Source organism: Fusarium oxysporum, chromosome IV, assembly GCF_013085055.1.
Source record: "Fusarium oxysporum Fo47 chromosome IV, complete sequence".
Taxonomy (NCBI): Eukaryota; Fungi; Ascomycota; class Sordariomycetes; order Hypocreales; family Nectriaceae; genus Fusarium; species Fusarium oxysporum.
In genome coordinates, this window is record NC_072843.1 from 844270 (window position 1) to 871765 (window position 27496).

The 27496-nt window shown below is 49.8% G+C and overlaps 8 protein-coding genes across 8 annotated transcripts; 2 read left to right on the forward strand and 6 right to left on the reverse strand.

The window, feature by feature from the left end:
- Positions 1-19: 19 nt before the first annotated feature.
- Positions 20-1759, reverse strand: FOBCDRAFT_220028 (ubiquitin-conjugating enzyme/RWD-like protein). Its single transcript, XM_031179870.3, has 4 exons — positions 1463-1759; positions 1314-1408; positions 528-1243; positions 20-464 (listed from the first exon to the last, which is right to left on the reverse strand). Exons 1-4 carry the CDS (start codon positions 1525-1527, stop codon positions 384-386), a joined length of 957 nt encoding a protein of 318 aa, XP_031045757.2. The 5' UTR covers positions 1528-1759; the 3' UTR covers positions 20-383.
- Positions 1760-2010: 251 nt separating this feature from the next.
- On the reverse strand, positions 2011-3194 carry FOBCDRAFT_158530 (uncharacterized protein). The gene is made up of 2 exons (XM_031179869.3): positions 2785-3194; positions 2011-2729 (listed from the first exon to the last, which is right to left on the reverse strand). Exons 1-2 carry the CDS (start codon positions 2934-2936, stop codon positions 2228-2230), a joined length of 654 nt encoding a protein of 217 aa, XP_031045756.1. The 5' UTR covers positions 2937-3194; the 3' UTR covers positions 2011-2227.
- Positions 3195-9585: 6391 nt separating this feature from the next.
- Positions 9586-10481, reverse strand: FOBCDRAFT_220034 (uncharacterized protein). Its single transcript, XM_059609546.1, has one exon. It carries the CDS (start codon positions 9923-9925, stop codon positions 9707-9709), a length of 219 nt encoding a protein of 72 aa, XP_059464629.1. The 5' UTR covers positions 9926-10481; the 3' UTR covers positions 9586-9706.
- A 145-nt stretch (positions 10482-10626) lies between these two features.
- Positions 10627-11070, reverse strand: FOBCDRAFT_220035 (uncharacterized protein). Its single transcript, XM_054704129.2, has one exon. It carries the CDS (start codon positions 10998-11000, stop codon positions 10698-10700), a length of 303 nt encoding a protein of 100 aa, XP_054560104.1. The 5' UTR covers positions 11001-11070; the 3' UTR covers positions 10627-10697.
- Positions 11071-12423: 1353 nt separating this feature from the next.
- On the forward strand, positions 12424-14898 carry FOBCDRAFT_27461 (major facilitator superfamily domain-containing protein). The gene is made up of 6 exons (XM_031179864.3): positions 12424-12869; positions 12922-13231; positions 13281-13339; positions 13390-13429; positions 13490-14017; positions 14067-14898. Exons 1-6 carry the CDS (start codon positions 12770-12772, stop codon positions 14728-14730), a joined length of 1701 nt encoding a protein of 566 aa, XP_031045751.2. The 5' UTR covers positions 12424-12769; the 3' UTR covers positions 14731-14898.
- A 3260-nt stretch (positions 14899-18158) lies between these two features.
- Positions 18159-21711, forward strand: FOBCDRAFT_259297 (fungal-specific transcription factor domain-containing protein; the record flags this gene model as incomplete). The annotated part of the gene is made up of 4 exons (XM_031179862.3): positions 18159-18502; positions 18628-19470; positions 19527-20448; positions 20504-21711. The coding sequence occupies 4 exons, from the start codon at positions 18159-18161 to the stop codon at positions 21266-21268; spliced, it is 2874 nt and encodes a 957-aa protein (XP_031045749.2). The 3' UTR covers positions 21269-21711.
- Positions 21712-22837, reverse strand: FOBCDRAFT_220045 (uncharacterized protein). Its single transcript, XM_031179863.3, has one exon. The coding sequence runs from the start codon at positions 22582-22584 to the stop codon at positions 21892-21894; it is 693 nt and encodes a 230-aa protein (XP_031045750.2). The 5' UTR covers positions 22585-22837; the 3' UTR covers positions 21712-21891.
- Positions 22838-23518: 681 nt separating this feature from the next.
- Positions 23519-26261, reverse strand: FOBCDRAFT_27506 (uncharacterized protein). The gene has a single exon (XM_031179860.3). It carries the CDS (start codon positions 26062-26064, stop codon positions 23560-23562), a length of 2505 nt encoding a protein of 834 aa, XP_031045747.2. The 5' UTR covers positions 26065-26261; the 3' UTR covers positions 23519-23559.
- Between the last annotated feature and the right edge of the window lie 1235 nt (positions 26262-27496).

Sequence of the window (27496 nt, forward strand, 5' to 3'; positions counted from 1 at the left end):
AGATTGAAAGAATGTTGAGAATGATCAAAGTTTTGAGATGCAACACTAGCATGCTTTATGCATATAATGAGGAGGAAGACGTCGTTGTTGTTGTGATGAACATTCTTGGTTGAGATTCAACTACTGGAGGCGAACGAAGCATAAAGCAAGTTCGGGAGGGTTCTTAGGGGTATCAGAGTTGCTCTTGCTATTAGAGCGAACATAGTAAAACGGAAGATCATGCTATGCTATAAGACAAGAGGTGCAGAGTTACTGCCCTGATGTCGAAAACAATGCCCTTGAGCAGCAGCTACCTAAGGCACAACTGCAAGGCCGCATCTAAAGAAGTCGAAAACACCGGAGACTTAAACAGATAGGGACCCTAAGGCAAGTCAAGTTGAAGTTTATGTAGCTTGCCCAAGTGTCCGGCGTAGGTTCTCCTTCACCGAATCGATATCAGTGTCCTCCATTGCAAGAAACTTGATCTATAGGTACAGAATTAGTAGAGCTCCTTGGGGAGGTGGCCATAATAGCGGCAGAAGACTTACCAGGTCATCTGAATTCTTGGTGTCTCCATAGAGGACAGGCTCTGACAAACTTGCAGAAACGTTCTTCTTGACTCTATCCTCCCAGACTCCATCCCAATTCCATTCTCCAGGTCGTCTTGGTGTAGCCGTAGATGACCCCGATTTTACGCTCTCTGGCCTGTGCTCGCTTTGCTCTTGTTCCTTCTGCTCTTCCTCCGCAGTTGTATCTTCCACCAGCTTCCCCGTTGCTTTACGGTACGTTCTCCATGCGTTCCAAGCTCCTGGGTTTCCTGCCGCTGCGAGGGGTACCGAGTCGAGAACTTCTTCTGTATCAAAGGCACTGCGGATGTAGTGTAGAACTTCATAAGCCGAAACACTCTTTTTCCCGGTGCGTATATACGAGGGCGTTCCTGATGATGGAGCTGCTGATGTTGTCGAGTTACTAGTCGAACCAGGACTCGTTACAGGCGCTTGTTTCGCTTCCACCACACTCCGTCGTCCTCGTCCAAACCAGTCCGGGAATCCATGGCGCAAGCTGAAGCCTCCTGGTGGTAGCCGTTCTTGATCCGACGCACTCACTGTGCCGCTTTCTTGGATGTCGGTTGTGTACATGTATGTTGTTAAGGGTGTGATGAGAGGATGGAACATGTCTGTTGAGAAGACGACGAGAGGTGGGAGTTGGGGATACGAGTCGGGGAATGATATTTGAAATCTGAGTATAGCAGGGCAATAGGGGCCTATGAGAATCACAAGATCAGCATCATAGATAAAGGCCTGGAGTCGAGGAAGTACGCGAGTGTTTATTACCTTTGCGAACGAAGAGAACACCAGACCAGAGCGTGGCATCGCCTGGGGTGAGACTAACAAATATGCCCCCAGGGCATGCTTGCTTGAGTCCAGAGCTATGTTTACATGTTAACACATTACTTTATGGTGTATCTTGGTAGAGAACAAACAATTCTGAAAGGAGCTGTTGTTTGCGCAGCGATGGCAATGCGCTCATATTATTGAAGGGCGGCATTGGTGTCACAGACGCAATCGCGTATCGAGATGCTGTGTATCGTGGAGTTGTATTATATCAGGAGTCTAGGTGTAGGGAATTGAATTGGTTTGGAGATCGTGTCGCATTTGTTTGTCGTTGTTAGATCTCCAAGCTTGAGACCTCTTGGAGGCTATCTGGCAGGCGGTGAAGGCTTACAGCTAACAACATGGTGGGGTGTATTCATGCGCTCCAAGTCGTGAACCAAATACAGGTGCAAATCAAGATAGCATCATCATTATTATTGCGAAGAACACTGGCTCACGGAGATCTAATCCCCCGTATTTATGGGATCTTTAGGAAATATAGGCACGCTGTAACACGTATCATGACAGCTTTAGATCAGATCATGATACCGCTTCCACTACCCTACAGCTGTGCAGATTCTGCCATGGGCTAACCGCGGGGTCATCTCATGCCAGTGGGGTAAAGTAATTGTGATATCACAACGCCGGAAAAATTGAATGAGAAGCATTTGTCTATTCAAATCCTTTTTTCTGAGTACCTTCCTATAGACTCATAATCGTAATTCGTAGCAGCACCTTGATCTTCGTAAGATGCAAGCCATGGTCTATTCCCAAGCAAGTACTCCGTCATGAAACTTTTGAACCCTCAACCATGCATGTATGTCTTCTTCTCATGATGGTATCCCGCAATGCCAATAAAAGAAACAAAGTCCAGATTAGTGTCCGAGGCGCTGCTCGATCTTGGCCTTCTCCTGTGCCCTGATCGTGGCCACGTCATCCCTCGTAGCGTTATACGAAGCCGTGACCTGGTTGAAAGGGTTGTCGGGGTGCTTCTCGAACTCCTTCCTGATTCTGGTCTTCCTCTGATCCAGGCGCAAACCGACACCGCTGCCGTCCTTCTTCATCTCTTCCAGTCGTCGCTCTTCGTACTTGGCATATGCGGCGGGGTATCGGCGTTCGGGATGTCGGTCGACCTTGTCGTCCTTGCCGCCTGTCAGAGCCAGAGCGTCGAGAGCGTTGTCGATGCCGGATGCGCTGATAGCAGAAGGCTTATCGTCACCATCGAGCTGCGCAAGATCAAGACCGCGCGACTTCTTAACTGGAGCCTTGGACTTCTTGGGGGCCTTTCCGGGGGTGTTGGCGTCGTCTTCAGCCTGCAGAGCAGCTTTCTCGGCCTTCTTCTTCTCAGCCTCAGCAGCCTTGGCTGCTTGAGCTTCCCTATATGCGCTGTCAGCAACTCAGAGCTGCGCCCTCAAGCGACATCAGCACTCACTTCTTGGAGTTGTTCTTGGCGCCCTTGTTCCACTTCTCCTCCTCGGCAGCTTCTTGACGGGCGTCGTTTGCGGCCTGCTTCTGGGCGGCGGCCTCGGCCTTGCGAGCGTTGCCCGCTACCTTCTTGCTGTTGTCACCCTTCTTGCCAGCCATTGCGAAAGCTCGGAAAGTGGGTGATGCGTGTGAGTGGTGGGGAAGACGTCAACGTGGTACGAGTAGCAAATCGGAGAATAGGCGTGCGAAATGGAACGGGATCCTCGGCTGTCGTTGCTAGGGAGAGCTGAAGAAATGTGGCTCTCCTGGGGTTTGTTTGGGGTTGAGTTTCGTTGGTTGGAAAGAGAGGAAAAGTTGCGATGTCGTAACCTCGGAGTCAGAGTCGGAGGATGGTACCCAACTAATGACGGATGCCTGGGTCCTAAGTTTCTAGTGCACTGTGTGAATATATACTCCTCAGGCTCTATTTCTACAGTGCTCTATATAACAATCACTTATAGCTTGATCATAACAAAAACCTTCTAAAAAAAAAAACCTTAGTACATTGACATTGTTTTGAATAACAATCCCTCAATGAATCGAGTGTCTGTCCTCTGTTATTGAGTAAAGTGGTAATGGTAGCCATAACCTCTCAAGGTTGATATCAGTCCTGGCCATTTGTAGTAAGTATCGGCGAACTGATCATGAGCAAGATAACACTGCCATCCAATTCATGATACCACGGTATCACCATTAAACCTGGGAAATATTGAGTAGCATCACATCAGCATTAGTCCATTACTCGTCACTCTCGCTTGAACTGCTCCGTGACACTTTTGTCAACTCATGGCGTGAACTGTCATGCGCGACTCAGAGCCTGTAAGTTGTGAGACTTGAGAGGTACTTGGACAGACTCGACAACAAAGGCCTGCCTCACAATACAGCACAATACTAACGACTTGCATCAATAGTCGAACCAGGCTGCTCACATGCCAACCCTTCAGCCTCAAAAATGCATGGGCGCCTTGCATGGGTTAGTTAGTTCATGGCTGCACAGAGCTTCGGGTTACACAGGCAGGGGTTCTTAATGACTTGTTGGTGTCGATTAGTGTCAGCTCGATGTTGCCAGACGAGACGAGACTACAAGTGTGAGGATAAGACTGAGAATGAGGAAAAAGGGCTATTGAGTTGGCCGTAGCTTGCGATTGACTTTGGAGATCCCGTCACCCCAGCATCATCACACTCACCGTTTGCCTGTATCGCGCTTATTATCTATACCAATCAACTGCTCATGTTTCAGTAACGGCTGTTACCATGAGGCGTATCACAATCAAGCCACACGCTCTTTGTTAGAGGCAACATGTGGTTGTCAAGTTAAACTATGATAACCTTACAGACTTATACGGTACTTGGCTGGCTGTAATCGGCCCGTGACAACACCAACAAGAGATCTCCATGATCAATATACAATTCGAGTACAACTTTGCCTCCCTCTTGCATTTCCCGAACCGCGGTATCGGGACGCTCGAACGGTCACATCACCTAAAGGGGAGTTGTACTCTCACAACAGGCAACCAACTCGGATCCTCTCATATGAGATGGGAGCTGAATCCATAACCAATATTGGCGATCAAGTTGGGGGCTGACAAGAACTTGCACCTGTGCTTACCGCACATGACAACGAATCCTGTCTCCGGAATTATCGGGTATATAAACATGCGAGATGGCATGAACATCAACTCACCACTATCACTTGCGGTCAGCATACAACGCTACTGTGATTCCATTCCGAGATATCTAGGCTGCCTGCTTACGCTCAACCGAGCCATGCAGACCCTTGAAGTTTCGCCTCAGAAAGAAACGCATCCCGGGAATAATGTAACTCAGTAGGTAGCACGTTGCCAGATATGTTTCGAGATAACACGTCCGGATGGTGTATCCAAGCGAACGTGCCGTGTTAGTTTGGCATCCGTAGGAATATCAACATTTGTTCCTTTGACATTCCCGTTTCAACCCTGCTATTCTACAACCTTGCAGTCGAAACCGCGAGACAAGAACCATCCTCACCGATAAGTGAGACTTTGAGATACGTCAGATTAGAAGGCACGGGGCTCGAATATCCCTTGGCCCGGTTTCTCGATCCGGTTGGATGCATACCGAGAAGTGAGATCCGTTTGGGAGAAGATCCTTTAAGGGCTGAAAATAGTAAACGATCCTTGTAAATACGTATACTTCACTGCGAAGTCGTATCCAAATCCTTGTGTAACATGGAATAAGGCGGCTTTTATTTCCGTGCTCGGGTTTCGGTGTCGTCTCCTGAGAGGACGACTTACGAGTTGATTAGGTCTTGACCCAAGAGGTTGAGCATAGGGTGTTTTAAGCTTGATATGTGAGGGACCATGTTTCAGCACATCAAAGAAATGAAACATTTTATTCCCGTCCAATTTCATTAAGCACTGACTGGTCTGTATTAGTGATCTGTCACCAAGGAACCATATAGGAGAGGGTGGTGAATACTACTATACCTATGCCTGGCCTGCCAATCACAACAAGAAGCATGTAAGTCTCAGGGTCATAAACGGAACAGGCTGGTCTTACTGAGCCAAGGATTCCCAGGAGAACCATGTTGACAACAGCAGAATAAGACGGGAAGCGAACTTTGAGGGCGCTCATATGAGTTCTGACAAAGCCACCAATTTTCCATGTATGTATATAGTTGCAGATGGAGATATGTACGGATGCATGCATGCATACATACATACATCCCGCGAAGCCCGGGCTGCTCACTCACTTGTCAAGGATGTAAGTAGGCTGCGAGACTGTGCCGTGTCTGAGCCCTAGGATTAATGGGCTTCACGACCAGGATGTCACGTATTCTGACGACTCTTTTCTCTTTGCACGCGAGACTGCATGATTGAAGCGAGAAGTGACGAATCACTCAGCCATGCAAGCAGGTGAACTGAGGAGGAGGAGAACTCGTTTTCGTCTTGGGACTGTGACAATGCAATATTGTCACCGCCGCCCGCAGCATGAGAGCGTGAGCATCGCAACACTGAGGATATGTTCCCCCCTGGCTCCCTAAGCGAACACGCTCATGCACGCCCGTAGGCTATGAGAAGAGAGCCCCTGCTGTGCAACGTCGGCTCTCAGTCGTGGTGTTGTTGTTTTATGCGGGGAGCCGGTGAGATCCAACCGCTGTTGGTGATGATTTTGGGCTGTTGGTCTGGCAGCAAAGAATAGGTAGTACAATACAGTGGCCTGCTAGGGCAGGGTAAGGTAAGGCAAGGCATCTGAGTCAAAGCCAAGGCAGTAGAAAATAGCATGGGGTGCTCAGGAATGGATCGACAGCAAGGGACCTGGAACAAGACCAAGGCAAGACAGACAGGGCAGAGGCGAGCAGGGGATCTGAGTTGGGGAGTAGCAGTAGGGTAAGGGTAATGAAGCAGGCCTCGTTTGTGGTGAGAGTGGAAGTGTAATGTAATGTAATATGAATGCTGTGAGTGAGTTGTTCTGTTGAGCGAGGTCTAGGCTGGTCTAAGTCGGTGAGGTTATTTACGTTCACCGAGTTCAAAACATCATCCGACAAACAACCTGGTCTTTTACACCGTACGAACGGCAAGATGTTATTAACATATTTTATTAGTGTTTAGTATTTGCTTTTGTACTATGCGGCGTAGACGGGAAGTCAGGTTAGTGAACAAGGCTGCAGACGGGAGATTATGTTTGGGCTGGACTTTTCCTAGGCCGTCCCCAAGAAATGTTAAAAGAAGAAAAAAAGGAGGATGACCTAGTGATCTGGATCAGCCCTTGTCCATTTTTCTATGTACTACCAGATCAACAGTGAGATGAGATTCAATGTTGGAGTGGCCAATCTGTGAACATCGCAGAGCGCTAGGCACTGTAAATCTCTAGCCCACAATAGCTAATAAAACATGCAAAACTCAAAGTTGAGTGTATGTAACCCTCATATCGTATCGCAACAAAGTCAATGCGGCCTCATCTCAGAGCGAACGGACGTCATCAACGCAACGGTGCCAAGCGATCACCATGACGGATAACGAGTAAGCGGGGCCGAGTGTAAGGGCTGGCTTTTTCAGGCTCTAAAACTACAGTGAGTGAGTTGGGTTTCATTCTTGTTATAGAGGGAGGATGTGGACGACACTCTACTGGGTAATAATCTTGTTGATTGTTGCTTAAGCTTTTGTCTAGTCATGACTAAACCGGCCAGAAATTTGCTTTACCCGCGTGCGTAGAGGAGGGAGGTTCCACTATCTCGACTCAGCTTGTAACTTGTCTGTGAGTTATTGGTGATAATTCCTCATAAAACAAGGAGTGATAGTGGAGAGGACAGCGACAACGACAACAACGACAACAACGACAACCAGAGACAAGAGTAATTATGACCAGTCTCTGTATCATCACATGATAATCTGATACTTTCCCCTCATCAGCATCATCATCAATTTGTCATGTCGTGTCGTGTTATGTTGTGGTGTCGCGGTTAGAGTTGCTCGAGTTTATTTACTACCACTGCCGCTACCACTACGAGAGTTAACGTAGGATCTGTAACTTCTGCTTGCGGTCGAAAGGGATGGACGGTCCAGATCCAATTCGTCCGGATCGTCAAAGGATGCTTCCCCGTTCATGGAGATGGATATGCAAATCACGGGACCCAGAGCCGCCGTCACCCTCTGCTGTACAATTCAGTCTAGATCCTTACACAGCGGATGATACCCAGTAACAAAAAGCAATTGTCAACACAGGTCGGTCACAGACAGTCAAAGAGCCCAAAAGAAAAGAGAGAGAGAAAATTTGAAATTACTGGCTCTTCCTCCAGCCTCACTAAAATCACCCCTCCTGTCGTGACCTTGTCTACCTGAGGTATCCCCCTCCAATCCAATCCATCCACCCTCTTCCTTTTTTTCCCACCCGCACGTTCGAGTTCGCAAACCCACGCTAAATTCATACCCTGGCCCCCTTTTCGAAACCTTCGAGAATTTCTATCAAGAACCGGGGCGAACAGCGGTCAGACCCCCTTGTTTTGCCTAGGTTTTCCCACTCTCTCCTCTCTCCCTTGCCTTGCGACAGGTTCAGCTTCTGTCCACGACCATAACCGTGCCGGGACAAGGGCACTTGAGATCCCCGGAACCAAGTCAAAAAATTTAGAGGGTGCGTGCGCTCTCTCTCTCTCGAAGCTGACGGTACGGTCGACGCCGAAAGGCTTGCGGGGTCATGGCAATCAACACGAGATGACGGATGGATCCTCTCATTTCTTCCATGATTGAGGGAACAATCTACAATCCTCCAACACACAAGCCCGCCGTTGTACATACACATACAGGACGGGAGACACAAACTTGGTGTTGGTCCGAAAGCGGCGTCAATAAACAGCTGCAACCAACGCCCAAGACGTCAGAGCGTTTTAAACCGTCGTGCAGATGCTTCCAATACGGCTGCATACATACATACATTCACACACATATGCAGATGCTGCATGTCGGTGGTTTAAACGTGCACCATCGCTATAATGGATGGATGTGCGATACTTCATAGAGAATTCCAAGACATTACATCGTATCTGGCCCTCCCTGCCTTCAGCGATTCGTTTGGATCGGGCCACCCGGCCTGCTGGGTTTGACATCGCCCACACACGGCTTTTCTGAAACACACCCTACTCGGTTTTTCTGCTCCTCATCCTTCTCTTTCTTGCCTGCCTCACTTTTTTTTCCCTTGGACAGGCGGGGGTGTCTAGTCCATCTGTCATTGCGTAGTCTAACGACAAGGGAGGCTTCTTTACCGAGACTACCTCATTTGTACAATCGACGAGATGCATCAGATCAACCCAGCCCACCGGGTCGCTTGTCCGCCGCCCCCTTTTTCCCCTGAGGCCAGCTCGCCCGGCTCTTTTCTTGTGGCCACTCGGCTTCTCCCCTTGAGCGGGGCGCCATGCGACAGGCTGCAAGAAAAGTAGTCTTCTGGTAGCACGAGACCTCCCGCGGCGTGCCTAGCTGTACCGGCAAACTGCCCTGCATCCACTTCAGCGAAGCCGGAAGCCAGGAAGACCTTCCGGGACTTCACAGGGATTCAAAATGGAAAAGGCACCCAATGCTATTGGATGCTGAGAAGCGCCAGGCTCGACTATGACGACAATGGATGTGCAACTCACCCACGACTCACCCACGCCTGACGAGACACCTTATTCTTATGCGGGCGACGACCATTTGAGCGAAGCCGAGGTTGTTCAATCTGGGTGGTGGTCGAGAGCTGTGAAACTATCGGGGAAAGAAAAAATAAAATGTCAGGATTGTCTCAGGCTTCACCGACGAAATGACTCCAACATTTTGACTTGCATCTATGCAAGGCGGATCTGACACCTACGCGGCAGGCGGATGAAAGTGTCCACGTCGTCGGTAACCATTGGAGTCTATTTTCAATCACCTACTGCACATCATGCATACATATCAAAAGGAGCCGCGGGCGCGTGTGAAACAGGCGAGTGATACAGTGCTATACCGCTTCCGTGACAAGGAGCCGCGAGCTTCGAGTGGGGGACCCAGGCCTAGATTTAGCCACTTCCTTTGTGACACAAGACAGAGTCAGACCTTGACTGCGAGCTGGCACAAAGTTGACAAGTCAAGATGCCCTTGCCTTGCCTCCATAGGCTTCGCTTTGCATCTCCCCGGGTCGGTAGTGTACAGCCCCGAGCCTTGTCTCAAGACTCAATGCCGACATTCGGTGTACGGGGGACAGGCACGATTGCAGCAAAAGGGCGACTCCCGAGAGGATCGCATCCAGCATTCGAAGCTGCTTGCAGACTATCCGTAATTAAAGGCGATCTAAATTGTATCTGTGGAGTCGGTTGCACTCCCGGCAGTCTTTGCTACTCGGGGCTTACGGCCCAGCGGGTTGGGTGCGAGTGGGCCAATTTGACTGACGAGCTCAAAGTCGAGTCAGATCCATTTGCTACAGATATTGACGTGGGCCTTTGGGAGACTGTACCCTACAGCTTCAAGGTTCAGAGCCCTGACTTGAAACCGCTGCATTGATTGCAGCATTTTCAAGCCCAACACCGCCAGTTTCGTCTTCCGTCCTGGGCTCACAATGTGTGGCTTACGCGCCGCAGCAGCTACTCCACGTGCCAGCAGTAGGCGAAGGGTCCGGTGCAGCATGGCGGTGACAATGTCTCGGGTTCCTGATCAAAATCTCGCACCTCAATTGTTTAATCCCTTGCTCGCTCACCCGTGGGTGGCTCCCTTCTATTAACCCTACTTTATGGGGCTCCGGGGATGTCAAAGAGGGCTTCCACTTCAGAGAAATATGTCGTGTGTTTCTATTGGCGCCTGGCTTGTATGACGTTAATGCAGCTGGGGAAAATTTTCGATGGTGATGCGGCAGACCGACATATATGACTCTAAATTCAAAATTTTTAGTACAGGACCATCAACGTCAGCCACGTGTCTGACAGATGGACGACACGCCTATGCCAGTCAGGCTTGAAATTTTTTGGTTGCAACATGTTGAGATTTCCAATTTGTCCTTGCCTGCAGGGAAGCTTTCACGAGAGCCGCTGTCAGGGAACCTTGCAATTTCCAAGGTGAAAGGCCCTGCTCGACTGGGGACGATGTCCGTATCGGTCACGAAGTAGGTTCGACATTCTACATACAGATTCCTACGACCTTGGCATCACTTACACCTAGGCTTTTCGGCCTAGTCGTGCCCTTCTCGGCCGACTGATATGCAAAAAGGAACTTCTACTCCGTGTTCCGAGGTGGAATCTCCTGTGTAAGTTTGACCTCGTGACAAGCACAAGATACGTTTGGAGTTGCAGCTCGTTTTCGCAATATCTAAAGATATCACAATCGAGCTCTTGGTCAGTATCCCGGTAACTTTGGCTTGCACACCGATCAGAACGTGATACTTAATTTGTCCTTGTCCTACGCGTCATTCTCGAGCTCGTATGCAGTGGGCAGTGAAACATGGTTGAGGTATGACAAGGCTGCGGTGCCTCAACATTGCTGGCAATGCAGGCAGATCCCGAATGACTCCCTCATGCATGGAAGTCGTCTGCTGACTATGTGCTCCATCGTTCTGGAAAACACCACAGAAGCTAGAAAGTACGGCATAAGATGTTTGCTCCAGACTTTCCGGAACAAATGGCCGGCGGTGGGTGTGAGAAAAGAACAAAGAAACACCAAGCGAATAACACATCATCAGAACCAGCATGCTATTCAAGGAAAATACCATGTAAGATGGGCGGATGCCTACGCCTGCCTACGACTGACGGGGTGAGCTGGCTGAGAACGTGGGGGACGACAATAACAACCTACCTATGAAAGAGACAACAAAAACATCGCAACTCCTATCACAGCAGGCACTGGACTGATATCTGATTCTGTTCTACCCAAATCGACGTCATTAGGCGCCCCATCGAAATCGCACGCCGCAACGCCAAGGCTGGAACAACGGCCCATGGCATGGCATGCCATGTGCTATGACAATTGGTGGTGCTGACTGAGTGACTGATGGAAGTCGGCTCCGCTGGAATCTCATTACTTTCTGCCCGTCACCAAGAGGATGAGAGGTGTGGTCCCCTTCCGGGAAGTCTTCCCTAGTAACATTATCGCTCCACAGCCAGGCTGAGGCGACCCCGGGGATGATTTCCGTGTGACGAGTCCCCGGGGGCCGTTGCTCATTGCTCACTGTATTGCGTTCACCGCCTCCTAAACCTGTCGCTGTTGTCCTGTCCTTTGCAGCGGCTGTGCGGGTTAGTGCTGTTTGATGCAGCCAATGCGATAACATGGAAGTCAGTTGACCGTATTTCAGGTTGGTGATGTTTTGCACGCATAAGCCAGTTTCGAAACAACAGAATGATGTGTCCATGGAAGACAGGACTTTTGACGAAAGGGAACACTCGGACATGCGCTTAGCCACAGCGGAAATACCGGGGTGCCGTTACGGACGGCACTATTCGCTTTAGCATTAGCATTTGGTTTGGCTTGGTTTGTTTTCCAGCTCCATCCAGATTCGCACCCAACAATTAAGCTCGAACCCAACCGTCAGTCCATGGCGTTTTGCTCGGGACACATCCCCGTGGGCGTCTTCCAGTGGCTTACAGGGGACCAGAGGCAGAGAAGGAAACCCCTGCAGAAGTACTTGCTGGGTACATACGCTAAGTCTTCCAGGGCTCCTGCGTCTCCGTCTCCCTGGGACCCAGCCCCTGCAGCCCAAGACTCAAGGCCCAAGACCAAGTCCGCCCTGTCAAACTGGGATGACTGCCCATGGTGTTCTAACCTCTGGTGCTGGTTCCGGTGCCTTTGGAGCCCTGAAGCCAGCCCCACTACCCAAGAATTTGGCCGTTCGCCGCATCGCACAGCACAAAGCAGCGCAGCGAAGCGCGGACACGACAGGAGATTTGCCCTTTGCCCATTTGGCGCGCTCATGTCACCGCTGGTTCCAAGCTTCGGGTCTAGTAATTAATTCTATTTTGCTCCAGAAGATGATCATTGTGACAAGTCCATGTACCCCAGTCCCAGTCAGTCTGAGGGGTGTTGCTCACTTCACTTCACTACTAACACTCCATCCTCATACCTACTCATTCTCCATACTCCATACACTTCTTATAAGTGTATCCACCCCATCTTGGTCCTTCTCTTTTCCTTCCGTGAACCTTCTATAACCCTTTAATTAGTCTCCCTTCTCCCTCCGCCACCTTGATTCTTATTCTGTGTTCTTTCTCTATCTCTCAATCAGCTTGAGTCTTTGTCAACACTTACAATCTGTTGCTACTTGGGTTGTACATCTACACCAAATCACTTACACACTTACATACTCGACGAGATTCAACAACCTACCAAAGCCACTTGTCTCATGCTATTAGACTTTACGAAACGGATCGATCAGACTTGCGAACAGTTCAGAGACATCATTTTCACCAAAAATTGAACAAAAAGTCACCAGGGGACACCCATTGAACAACAAAACGAAACCGCCCGGGAGGATCACAACTAGAAAACATGGCGAGGAGTCGTCAAATGACTGCGGCCAACCGCGAAGCCGCTGGCCGCAATGAGAGACCGCTTCCCCCATTCCCCGCAAAGCAGATGTTTGTTCTAGGTACGGAGCTAAGCTTACATGACTTTGCGACACTGGGTCTAACAATTGGCAGCCTGCTGCAGAATATGCGAACCGATTGCCTTCATGTCCATCTTCCCCTACATCTACTACATGATCCAAGATTTCAACATTACCGATGATTCCAACAAGATTTCAGTTTACGCCGGCATGGTCACCTCCGCTTTCACATTGGCCGAATTCTCGACAGGAGTTCTTTGGGGACGGCTTAGCGATAAGATTGGCCGAAAGCCAGTGCTTCTCTTTGGTCTGCTGGGAACTGCTCTGAGTGTCTTGGTTTTTGGTTTCGCCCCCAGTCTGCCAGTCGCACTCTTTGCGCGCGCTCTTGGAGGTCTTCTCAATGGGTATGTTTTTCGGGAACGATGCTTGGAACGCTCAATTGACATATTTCAGCAACATTGGCGTCCTTCAGACAACCGTCGCCGAGCTTGTTACTGTCAAGGAACATCAACGTAGGTTAAATCTCAAAATCAGATGAGAATTGGGCTAACAGATCATCCAGCCCGAGCTTATACAATCATGCCCATGGTGTGGTGCATTGGGTAAGCCATACATACTCATGCAGTCATTGACAGCAGTTGCTGACTGGATTACCTATTTAGATCGATCGTTGGGCCTATGATTGGAGGAGCTCTCGCACGACCATGCATCAGCTACCCCGAGATCTTCGCTCGCGGAACCATCTGGGACCGATATCCCTACCTCCTCCCCAATCTCTTCAGCGCCGCCACCGTTTTCTTCGGAGTCATCATTGGACTTCTCTTCCTGGATGAGACCCATGCTGAGAAGAAGGCTCAGCGAGACCGTGGACGTGAGATCGGAGATTACCTCGCCAGCTGGTTCGGTGGGGTTGCCAGCTGCAACGGACGAGGCCGCTCTCCCGAGAAGCAGGCTCTTCTCGATGGAAAGCAAAACGTTCAGTATCTCTCGACTAGTGTTCGCCCTGGCTCTGCCCACTCTGACGAGGCCCTGCCTGCTTACCGAAGCCAAGAGAATTCGCCCCGACTTGCTCCTCAGCCTGACACACAATCCCTGAACGAAGCCCCCCTGGAACCCATTGTGGTGCGAAGGTCAAAGACTTTCACAAAGCCTGTCATTATGAACATCATCTCTTATGGCATTCTCGCCTTGTAAGTTCCACCTCACCGAAAGCTTCATGCAGTCTAACACATATCGCAGCCACACTATGACTTTTGACCAGCTTTTCCCCGTCTTCCTGAGCACTAAGCGACCTGAACACCCCGTTCACGACCTCCCCTTCAAGTTTACCGATGGATTCGGCCTCGAGACTAAGATGATCGGCGTCATCATGTCGGTTCAGGGACTCTACTCACTCTTCTCCAACTATCTCATCGTTCCTCCAGTTACCCGACGACTTGGATCTCTCCGCCTCTTCCGAATCCTCGCATTCTCGTACTTTGCGCTCTACCTGGTCACACCCTACCTTGTGCTACTCCCCGACTCTATGAGAATGCCGGCTATCTACCTCCTTGTCATCTGGAAGTGCACCTTCTCCACCATGGCATACCCCAGCAACGCCATCCTGCTGGCCAACTCGGCGCCATCTAAGCAGGTCCTTGGAACGATCAACGGAATTGCGGCCTCAACTGCCAGCTTGTGCCGTGCTCTGGGCCCAACCCTGTCTGGTCTTCTTTACTCTTGGGGTCTTCAGACTGGATACTCTGGACTGGCTTGGTGGTTTAGCGGACTTATCACCATTGTCGGAGCATATCTCAGCTCCCAAATTACCGAGGGCGGACCTCAGGATGATGTGATGCCCGAGGGGGACCCTCTCTTGGATGAGGGTCTTTTCACCGACTACGACGAGGAGGAGAGTGTTTAAGGAATCAATCAGCATGAAGCAACAACAACGTACGGCTTGGATTTTCACCGGAGTTTGAATGTTTCGAGCAAGCGAAGAATCGAAACAATCTGGCGTCATTTCTTTAGGGACGGATTGTATAAAGGGCATGCTAGGCCCATGTCGAAAAATACCCCCTTTTTTTCTTCCAACACAGCGATCAGGCATGGAACAGGCGTTTTACAATAAGAGGGAAAAAAGAAGATGGATGAGCTTGGGAACTCTTTTCACGAAACATAGACTATGGATTCATTCAACGAACGAAGGATTCAACGACAAAGTAGAAGGACGATATTTTGGGAAGGGAAATTTTTGTAATGGATTTTGCTACACGGCCGATGGCACCAGCCCATGCTGTATCGTCAACGACAGGACCCCGGTGGTTTAGAGGGCGTTTTTCGGTATGGGGGTTCTTGGTGGCCTCGCAGTTGTCGGTAGCGTTTGTTTTCAGACTTTTAAGAGTTTGCGATTCTCAGTTCTGGCTACCTCACGGGGCGGAACTGGCGGTGTAAGAAAGGATAATGTCAGTGGCAGTAATTTCGAGACTGCCGTCTCATTGAACAAAGATATATGCATGCAACTACTTTCTTCGCGGTGCCTGAGTGACATGGAGATACATAGACAGACGGTGATGCTTGATATGCTTACGCATACGCATGCTGCAGCTGGAATGGCAGCGGTCAAAGTGCAGAACGGAACGTGCGTGACACGGCATGGCCGAAGACAACAATGCATCTTGTTTTGATACATATGACAGAGTTTCACATAATAATCGAGGTACCCGAGTATGCATGTAGTCGCATGTAGTTGCTTTAGACCTTGTGATTGACCTCGTGATAAGTCCCGTGCAACCGCAGTGTAGCATCAGGCAGCCAGGATGTGAATTTCCTATAAAGGATACAGACAGACTCACCTGTATGTCGGTAACCAAAAAGGCATCGAGAAAAGAGGACAGGAAAGTGAGGTAACAATACCCTTGTCCTTGGAAACCCCATGATCTGATGATACACGGGGAACTGCTAGTAGCGGCGAATCTGTACGCGCAAAGGTGAATTGGGTGGTTGCAGTCGGGAATCGCACTTGCTTGCAAGTAATCGTGGAAATCGTATGAGTTTAATCAATTTCAACATCTTCTGCTTCAGTTTATTCGCGCGCTCTAATGGATGTTTGGAGCTTGAAGTGAGGTTGGGTGGTGTGGAGAGAGGCTAAAAATGATGGAGAGGATGGACCCTTGCTGTGTGTTGAGGAGGTTTGTACACCTTTCGAAAGAGGTAAATGGCAGGAGGGAGATATGATTGATTTGGCTGTGACAAATCGTGGTAGGAGAGATTATTGTTGGTTATTAGTATAGATCTTCTACGTGTGACGCTTTAAAGTTTGCATGAGGATATATCGATGGATAGTCGAAGCGGCAATAAGGAGATAGGGATCGGGTAACCAGGAAATCGGAATTTCTTCGTGAGCTTATTCATGCTTGTGCAGCTTACGAATACGGTGACCGGCATCTCAAATCGGGAATCGGAGAAGATGTTGGCTGGTGTTGGTGATGATGCAGCCAACCGCCAGGCTGCATCCGATCCGGTCCAAGAGACAAGCCCGTTGACAAGGTTCAGGTCAACGGAGCCGGGCCAGCGATATACTCACTGAATATGATACGGTGAGTAGTGTAATTCGGCATAGGAAGATCGTTGTACATAAGAGGAACTCGAGTATAACTCAAAGTAACCTCTTCCTCGTCTCTTCTCACTTACAAGCAACACTCAGTCAAAGACTGAAAAGCGGGATGTCTCATGTATACAACTGCACTGTGCCGCTGTCAATGCCCCAATGGGGTATCTGGCGGCGAAAGCTGAGAGCAGGATGAAGGGGACCGGTTATAAAGCCGGACAACTTCGGATACAAGACTCAAATCACGATCGCTGTGGCTATTTCAGCAAGTAAAAAGAAAGGAAAAGAAGACAAGAGCAAGCACTGATAAGATGATTCGTTGTCATGATACGCCTCAAACTTGTAAGTCTGGTTTGCAGGAGAGGATCGACAGGATGATAAACAAGGCGTTTTTAAGATGCTGCATGCCAAGAACATTAATTCACAGATTTGCAGTTGACTTTGAAGGCTTTCTTCCTTACAGAAATGATGAGTTGAGAGACGAATAAACTAGCCAATACAAGGAGTCAATTCTTAGAGAAATCATCTTTCCCCCACCTGCTCGCTACAGGATTCAACTGGGATGAATCTGGAAGGACCCTTGTCTGGTTATTGACAGCACTTGCACTTTGGCCAACAAGGAGGGTCTTTTCCCTTCTTTGCTTTTTTTCTTGCGGCTTGTTTGCAGTTTTGAGAATCGAGATAATGCATTGTTATCGAGTCTACCTTATAGTATCTTATACTCCTTAACAAAGCTATTGTCTGAACCGTCTTGATACCTACTACCTGGATCCTTGTGCCGTGTAATTCGGCTGAAAACTTCTAATTGCTTACAACTGGAAACTTCAAGACCCTTGTTTGTCTCCATCCTCCATGAAACAAACGTGACAATTATCATCATCGCAGACTCATCCAGAAGCGGCCATCAACCACCGTCACCTCCACCACGAGATATTGCCTCCTTATACTGAGGAATATGCACAGTTGATAGGTCCCCTCTTTCAGGGACCACTTGCCATGACTTTCGCTTAGTCCAGGCCCCAGCTTAGTCTCGACTTTCTACGACGTTGACAGCCAGAATCGTTGTTCTTGGGGGTCATGGGCCAAACTCCACGATACCTTGGTTGGTCCCCGCAGACAACAAATAGTCAGCAAAGAAGTTGTTGCTTGTTTGACTGATAATCTAGGTGGCCAATTCTGGAAGATTTAGGCAGTTCGGCAACCACTTGATCTTATTATAATGCCCTTCTTCTCATATCCTTGAACCCCCAATTCATCAGATATCAGCTATAATACGGTTGACAAACACCTTGCGCTTTGACAAACGTTAGCGGCTACAGCGGCTCGTCGATCCCTTCCCGCCTTTATCCATATCCTTCAATTGTCCAGCTCCTGCCTTTTTGTCTCATCTATCCCACCCATTCGGAGTAGCTGCCTTCCTGTTACTGTCCTCAGAACCGCGCTTACCTTCTCCGCCCGTTCGTTTCGTTAATTGTTAGCCCCGACCGGAACACTCAATCTACCGTTCCGCCTTTCACCTGCCACCTTCCGCCCCCGTCTCCGTCCCCCGACTAAGCTCAAGCAAGCTCAAACCCACTCTCTCCGTCTCCATCATCAATTCACAGACGACAACCTAAGACCGACCACTTGGATATCGCTTTCTCCGGCTGATCTGCGTCACTCCGCCCGAGCCACTTCTCTTCATCTCCGACCCCGTCGCAAACTTATCGGCGCCGTCTTCGGTTGCCCGCCGGGCCGTTACAATGCCTGCGCGTGGCCCTCCGTCTCCGAGCTCGCAACCCGCAAAGCGACAGCGACAGAACTCGAATGACGATGGATCGCCGCGCAACGGCCAGCCGAGCCCCCAGGATCGTGAGCGCGAACGTCTCCAAGCCGATGGCGCTTCAGCATCTTCCACTACCGCCTCTCCGTCAGTAGCGGCCAAGGCAGGCCAGAGCAGTAACTTTCGCAACGTCAGCGCCTGTAACCGTTGTCGCCTACGTAAAAATCGTTGTGATCAGAAGCTACCGAGCTGCGCAAGTTGCGCTAAGGCAGGAGTCGCTTGTGTTGGCTATGATCCCATCACAAAGAAGGAAATCCCACGCAGGTACGATAAGGCATTGCAAGCGCGCGATTGTCCAGATGCGTAATCTTGTGGTCATCACAGACCTCGACAACGCGCCACAAAACCATCGAAGACGATTAATGATCAAATGTTGACCTTGCGCGCAGTTATGTTTACTATCTCGAAACCCGAGTCGAGCAGCTCGAGAACCTGCTTAGCGCCAATAACATCGCCTTCCCCCCAGCCGAAAACCTCGAATTGTGTTCTCGAATAGGCACCGACACCGCCAGTATCAACTCCGCCACCGAAACAGGTTATTCCGGACCATCAGAAGCCGGCGACCGCAGGCCTCAGAGCCAGGCGGTGGAATCGCTTAAGAAAAAGTCGGGCCAATCAGGGTTTCTCAACATCGTGAGCCCCTCGAAACCTCGGTCTTTAGCATCCGCATCTGGTGTCTCATTCGCCCGGGTCGTATATGCTGCAGTTCAGTATTCATCCTCTGGTCAACCGAATCCGAATGATCCAAGGAATCCTCGGCAACCAAGCGGCAATGGAGCTTCTCTTCGCGATTCGTTTTTCGGCCTTCATACCAGGCCGTCTATCAAGCCTGCAAGTTTTCCTAGTAAAGAAGTCGGCTTGCGGCTCGTGAGGTTATACTTTGAACACTCGAACCCTCAGATCCCAATTCTGCACAGAGGAGAGTTTATGCAGACATTCGAACGCATATATGCCACTCAGGATCCGGCCCGAGGCTCGCGAGAGCTGTATTTGTTGAATATGGTTTTCGCCATCGGCTGTGGTGTCATTGTTGGCGAGCCAGTGAAATCTGACTCATCTGGCGATGCTGGTGCAGACAACAAAAATCGATGTGAGCCAGAAGAGTATCACGCGAGCGCAATCGTGCACCTAGAATCGTGTTTGAGTAACAGTGGCGGAGGGTTAGAAGTTCTGCAAGCCGTACTTCTTCTGGCCAATTTCGCTCTGCTTCGACCTGTCCCCCCTGGCCTCTGGTATGTGCTGATTGATCGTATGTGGTGTGTGAACTCACCTGACTGACACGGACCAGGTACATTATTGGTGTTGCTGTTCGACTTGCCGTTGATCTCGGCCTTCACTATGAGGATGATAGGGAAATTGATTCCTTACCTAACGAAAGTGAACAGACTGATGGTGCTGGTTCCCGAGAGAATGGGACACAAACCCGGGGGAAGAAGTTGTGGGTGCGAGATATGAGGCGCCGTTTATGGTGGTGCACATACTCTCTCGATCGTCTGGTTAGCACATGCGTTGGAAGACCATTCGGCGTCAGCGATCAGGTCATCACAACTGAGTTTCCTTCGTTGTTGGACGACGACTATATTACGCCGACCGGGCTTATAGATCCACCATCAGATCAGCTCCAACCCAGCTACAAGCATGTTGCCCATCATTACTTCCGACTGCGGCTGCTGCAATCAGAAATTCTTCAGGTGTTGCAGTACAATCAAGCCCAGATCGCTAAGGCGGGTGTGCAGGGCAAGTTCCCAGATATGCACATTCATCTTCCATCGCCCTTCCTCGTACAGTTTGATTCGTTCCGTTCATGGCGCATAGATATCGATCGAAGGCTGTATCAGTGGAAGACGTCAGCACCATCGAGACAAGAGACGGGTGTCATGTTTTCGACCGAGTTCCTCGAGCTCAATTACTGGCAGGCAATCATAATGCTCTATCGTCAGAGTCTAAGTGTTCCCGCCATGTTCGAGGGTGAGTATAATTCATCAAATGAGGTTAACAGCCCAACGGCGTTCCAAGCAGAGCTTCGTGAAGACGAGGACCGAATCTACCTGAAAGTTGCAGAGGCAGGCCAAAAGATCCTCCGCATATATAGACAACTCCATCTCAGTGGGTTGGTGAGCTACACCTATCTTTCCACCCATCACCTGTTCATGGCGGGAATCTCGTACCTTTATGCTATTTGGCACTCGCCCATCGTACGAAGTCGCCTGGTAAGCTTTGACCAAATCCAGAGACCTCGGAGAAATGAGCTAATAGTGGATCTAGAGCATGGATGAAGTGGACTTTACTATCCTCGCTGCCAAATCGGTTCTCACAGATATGATCGACAAGTGCCCTCCCGCCGAGACGTGCCGAGATGCGTTCGATCGAACAGCTAAGGCCACCATTAAGATGGCCTCTTCAACAGGCGGTTTCGGTGCCCCGACGGCCCGAAGACAACGTTCTGCGTGGAACACCCCACCGGACTCATCGAAAGGGACGGGGCAAGGACGTCACCGTCCGCAGGGCTCAGATCAGGCGTCTTATCAGATTGATTTGTCGCTTTCTGACTCGCTCTCCTCTCCTACATTGTCTGTTGCAGGCGACGGGAATGCACAGCCGTCGCCCCCGATGGCGCGATCAGCAGAGGGATATTTGCTCAAATCGCGAAGTCGAGGTGGACCAAGCCCTACAGACTCTGGCCATAAGCAAGAGGGATCACCTATAGAATCGGGAATGGTTCCCTCACCTATTCCTCGACGAGTGACATCCCAGCCCAACGGCGGAGGATCCTATGGTGGACAACAACAGCAATTCAACGGACAGGACTACCCAGATGCTCAAACAATGGAGTTCCTCCAGAATTTGGGCGCGTCATCGAACGGAGACTTCACCGCCATGGACCAGTCGCAGCTCGATATGGGTCTAAGCATGAACTGGGAGGGCCTTCACCATGACTTTAGTGAGGCGCCGCAGATGAACCCCTTTGACACGTTCTTCTTTGGAGGTCCCCAAGGAGGAGGTGGCCAAGACGGCGGCATGAACATGTAAGAAAGTGTTTGTTGGATCTATTTCTGTCTTTATTGCCGGCGCGTTGGCTTGCTTTCTTGCTTACCTGCAGATGCAGGTCTGCTCAGTGAAAAGGGCGGCACTTTATGGCATTTGGGTATGTTTCAATACACCAGAAGGCGAGGGTGCATTTCTGTTTTGAGGCTACAAAAGTAGATGTTGATATTGGAAGATGTGGAGAAAATTCATGGATAAGTCGACGGTCTACTGTCCGTTTACTATCATGGTGAGTTATGAAGGTATGGAGCAACTGGGTAGATATGAGATACCATGAAGCAAGCATACCGCTCATAGAAAAGGTGAAATGGGAGGTCATGAGTTGATGGTACCAATCTTTTGTCTATATACAGGTAGTTTTTGTAGAGACTATTCGGGTATCTATCAAAATGAAAGCCTCGATTCGAAAGATTTGGCGCTCAATCTGACCTCCTCTCTTCTCTTCTGCTCCTTTTGTGCATATTACTCATTCTTTCCAATGTACATCGTAGTAAATCCTTTCTCGTCCATTCAATACTCCAATCGATCTATGCATCCAACGTCCAAAATATGTCGTGAAGTCGTAATTAAAACAAATTGAAGAAATAAAATACGCAAATCGTCCTCCCCTACCGGTCTCGGCTATATCGTCTGCTCTCCCTTCTGGGTGAGTAATCTCTCGGGGAATAGTCCCTTCGATATCCTTCTCCCATCAATGGTTCTCGACGATATCGGTCTTGGCTCTGTCGTCGTGATCGTCTTGGGGGAGAAACACTGTGCTCCTCTTCAACAACAATCTCGTTATCTGAAGAAATAGTCGATTCTTGAACGAAGCGCGGCGCAGGCGGATCGACGATAATTCGCTCTCCACGACTATCGCTCACAAGCGGCGATGTTCGTCTTCGACTCCTGTCCCTCGAATTCACCGTCGTGCGCGATCTCGTCCTCTTGGATCTAGACGTAGCCCTACTCCTCGATCTATTCCTCGTTCTTCGGTCCCTTCTGCTTCGGAAACTTAGATATGTCGACGTATCTCCGGTGACGGTACTCATAGGCCCGCCTGAAACAACGGTCGATGCGCCGTCGACTGTTCTCACGACTGGGCCGCGGTGTAGAAGCATGTAGATGATGTACAGCAGGAGAAGAAAGCCAGCGACGGAGCCGAGGACGATACCGGCGACGACACCGGGGGCGAGCGAGTTGTCGGCGCTCTTGTAGGCAGTTGGCACGGCGGTGAAGGAGCTGCTCGAGTCGTCGTTCTGGCGGACGGAGAGGGGGTTGTGCCCTGAGGGTATTGTTGACGATGGTGGAAGGGCTGGCATTTTGGTTGATGGTGTGTGTTGGTATTAGGTTTGTTATATGGTTAGAAATAGCATGGCAGTGGATCGTAAGAGCAAAAGGGTATAACTCTTGGTATTGAGAGGTTTAGAGTTGTGAAGAATTAATGAGGTTGTTGTTGTATGTAGTTGGGACAACACGACGCAACCCGGCATTTCGTCCATTAAAGCTGCTGCACGTCCCCCCAGCCACGTCCTTTTTTCTAATTGAGCGTCATGGGCCTGCACGCGTTTAATTGAAATTTTAGACGCGAGGCATCAGTTACATAAATTATCTGCAATGAGTATTTCGATCAGAATATAAAATATTTTTAGTTTTCATACTTACTCATTCCAATACCCCCGCTGCCTAGTATATCTTGATATTGGCATGTGGATGGTACGCAACAGTCTCATTGAAAAGTGGAGACCACTTAAGGCCTCATGTAAGCCCAGGAACAAAGACTGCTATCGTTTCAGCCAATTTGTGTCTACGTAACCAGTAGCTTTCTATCTTATATCCGTAAACATCTCTTCACTTGGTAGTTGTCCTTGGATGACGTATAGCAACAACAATTCCCTATTGCTCCATGTGAAGTCGCTGTCATCCACTACATCATCGTCTCTCTGGTGCTGAGGCAACATCTTTAAAAAAACAACATTAGACTTATTCTTATGACTCTATCACTACTATCGGCCATATACAGCCTTGAATAGTCCTTTCCTTTGGTACGCCTATACATGGATATCATCCCAAGACGTGGTCGCATAACCGGAAATGCTCCTTCCAGCCCGACCGTTCTATATTTTACAAGTGTTGACCAGAAGAGAATTTTTGTCCCAATACAAAAGAGAATCAAAGTAACAGTGTTCCAAAACGCCCAGTATCGTTTCGGGTAATCAAGGAATCCGCATCAATCGCTCCGTCAAAGTTCGTGACAGTAAAAACAAGGAAAGGGTATATAGGATGAATCAAGGCATTTAAGCCTTGACTTGTATTTTGGGTGGAAGAGGAGGTAGCGCACAGGTTGGTGGTGGAACTGGTGGAGGCACTTCACCCAGGTGAGGCATGCTCCTTCGGATGAAAAGACTCTTTCCGTTCATATCAGGCCGCAAAAGAGGGTTGCTCGCAGATGCGGGAATAGGGGGTAGAGGCACTGTGGGTGGAGGCGCAGGTAGAGGCAGCGACTCTGGCGACATCGGGGGTGGGAGGTCGCCTGAGGCACTATACTGTGATGCCCGGTCAGACATCACTGACTGAATACTCGCCCGTCTTTGTGACCGAGCCTTGGCTGACATGCTGTCACTTCGTGCATCGCTATGAGTATCCAGGGAAGCACGGCGACGGGCTGCCTCCTCGGCTCCCCCAAGAAAAGATCGCGAACGTGTTCTTTGTTCCAAGCTCGGCCGAGTTGAGTTGGGAATACTACGTCCCATAGCACTGGGATTTTCGGATTTGCGCCATTGCCTCATGCCTGATTGTCTGCGCGAGCTGCCTGGGCGGCTGATCTCAATGGTCGGTTCTTCTATTGGTACCAGGCTCGAATGTCGTGGTGTCATCTCATATAAAGTGGAAATGTTTGGCAGAGACGGCAGATCATCTTCTGCTGGAATGGTTGGCTGAGTTTCGTCTCCGTGCCGCGTCACTGGTCGTTCGTGGACGTCCTCCATTGGCGACGGTTGGTCAGCTACCATGGATAGAGGCCGCGCGATTGGTAACGTCGTTGGTGGTGCTCGACGACCCAAAGATCGCACCTCCAGTGGACCTGACGAAGGAGCCATGCCGAATTCCTGGGCCATAGTCTTCGCATACGAATATCTTCGGTTCGACGAATTGGGTACGCTGAAGTTAGGTGTTTGAGTCTTCAAATCAGCGGCACCAGATCCATAGCTAGATTGCGGTCGTAGGTTGATGGGTCCGCCTTGCAGTTCGACAAAGGGGGTGAGAACTTGCATAGACTGTCTTCGGTCCAGAATTGCTGCAGCGTTGGGCCTAGGTTTCGGCTCTGGTGAAAGCTTTGCCTCCTCTAGCGACGAATTATGCTCGACAGGTGCAGGGAAGGTATCAACGGTTGGTGAAGACGCTGGTGAGGATCCTGCAGACGTCACGACTGTCCGTTGACCGGATGATATGAATGAAAGGCGGTTCGAATTTTCTCGTAAACTCTCCAGTTGCCTGCCGTCATGCGATACAAAGCTATTTGTCGTAGAAATATCATCAAGGGGTTGATCGACTGCAGGCTCAGGCTCGGCAACATTTGTGGCTGAGCGGTTGATCTGTGTCTGACTTTGCCATTGTAGATTTTGGGGAGGCAGAAAGCTGTCGGGACTTTGAGGGCTCTGGGAGCTTGAGCTTGCTATGCGTGATAACCGATTGGGGTCTCGTACTACCAAAGTCCTTTGGCTAGGTTTCTCTCGTAGTGGTGCTACTTCGTCCTCGGCCTTTGGTTTGCCTGTCTCAGTAAGTGTCTTCTTCCCCCCCAGTGCCTCGATTTCACGGCGTAATGTTGAGATCCAGCCTTCCATATCCTCGGCAGTTTCAAATACCATGAGGAAGTTGGAGACATGGCGTCGTTCAGTAGTCCGGAAATTCCATCGCGAGAATAAAGAGCGAGAGTCTGATGCTGTTGTCCCATCAGACTCTGCAGCTGCAGAGACCTGGATTACCCAATGGCGTCCAGGGATCACATCGCTTGCAAATGCTGCAGAATCTTTGCTGAGGTGCAATATCCTTTCAGGCAACCGGTCGAAGGGTCCTTCTGCTGCATATTGCAGCAAATATCCAGATGTCACAAGAACATAAATCTTGTTGGTCCATTCAAACTTTGGGAAATGCCCGGAGGTATTGCGACGATGCTTCTTCTTAACCTTGGCCTTCTCGGTAGGGGCACCTTCAGCATCTGGTGCTTCGGCATTTTCGTCACGCAATGTGCTAGCTCGCCGGTCGTGCATGCGTAGAATGGCTTCAGGTGCTAGTGATGTAGCTGGTAATGTCATATGTTTGACAGCCTGTGGAAATGCTTTAAATAGAGGTGGAGGGTGCCATGTCGAAAGTGGCCCGCGTGCAGGCTTGCCAGACCCCTGGGCTCTAATAAGGCCAACAGGTCGTGGTTGAGCCGGTGGACTTTGCTGGCTTTCGAACATGGTAGCTAAAGGTCGCGGGCTGCGAGGGGACGAGGGCATATCGTCAAACACTGGATCGGGCTGGGCTGGAAAATAAGGGTTCGTTTCAGGGAGTGATGTACGGCTTCCAAAGGATGATGGCGTTTCAGGACTGGCCAAGTGCGTCTTTGATCGACTGAATAAACTTCGCAGTCCTAACCTCGATTCTCTTCTGCTAGCCTTTTCAGCTTTTAAGGGCACGCGATTCTCTTCAGCTGCCATTGTGTCAATATCCGGAGGACGAGTTCTTCGTGCTGGTGCATGATGACTCTGGAGCGCTTCTAGAGTACCACTATGGGTCATGAAAGAATCTCTAAAAGACATATTGGCGAAATACAAAAGGCGCGGTAAGTTTAATGACTTGGCAATGCGTTATAGTCAGCAAGCTAAACGGTAGGCGTAGGTGTAGAAAGTGTCTGCTGGCGATATGCAGAACAGAGCGGCATAGGTAGGGTACCGTGCTGCTCAAATGCAGGCGGCAACTCGAACACCTTTGTATGACAGAACTTGGGGATGATCCTGGGACAAGGTCTCGTTTAAGAATTGCGCGGCATGTATTCGTGCGTTTAAAATGTGTAACCCAGACCGAGGCTGACCGGAGGTGGGATGTGAGGAAATGCGGGTTCCCGTCTTGGATGCCGTAGATCGCAGCTCAGTCAAAAAGTTCCGTCTGATATGGCGCAGATATCAACTCATACAGTAAGAGGCCCGGTATAACGTTAACAGCTTGTTGCCCAGAACGGAAAGTAGAAGTAGTTGCGGAACGTTGGTGGTGGCGAAAGTATAGTATAGGTATTGAGCAACAAAGAGTGACGATTGAAGAGAGCGATTCGGGTCAATGAGTGAGAGTGAAGCCGAAGCCTACGGGACAGACTGTATATGAAATAGTGAGCGACGAGGCAAAGAGAAACAGTTGAGCCAGAAAAGAGGCGCGTATACAAACAAAACCAGAAGAGAACAACAAAGACGTATTTTGGGTTGTCGAGAAGACGAAGAAGAAGAAGAAGCAACAGCGGTTGTAGAAGGGGACCTGAGGGGATGGGAGTGGGAGTGGGAGGAACTTGTAAGCCAGCACAACCACAAGCAAAACGCAAGTGCCATGAAGTACCTACCCTCTCTGGCCTCTTGAACCTAATGGTGTGGTACTGTGTGGTCTGCACGTACTGGGGAAGGTCCTAGACTGCCTTATGGGGATCCAATGGTAAGCTAAGCCCACCTCAGGCACGAAGACAAGAGCCATGCAAGGGAGGGGGAGCCCCGAGGCCAGAATTAAACAAGTTCCAGGGTAAGAAAACGGAGGACACGATAAACTTTTCCTAATTGGGCGTCTTTGAAGGGAAACATTGAACTCTAGTGAGTTACTCGACATCATATCTCAAGCCTCATTCTATGCGATCACTGTAATGGCTGGCTCGCTCACTCGCTCAAGATGCCTCATAAAGCAAGCGCCCAAGTACACGTCGTATCGAACTGTTGAATAAGCACACACTCATATTACAGGAACAACAAAGGCACGAACGACGCAATTCGATGGGTCCGGAGATGCAGGTACATAGTAGTAGCAAGCCCACAACCGCCCATACAGACGACAAGTCAGCGAACGACATGACCTTAGAACATGGGCATCGATAGTGGGACCGTTCTTGAGGAAGAACATAAACAGGGACGACAAAGGCCACTCAGCGAGGCGAGCAGAGGGCACAAGAGGAGCCAGGGGCAGGGGAGCCCCTGTCAACCTGCAAAACGGCCGTCAGGG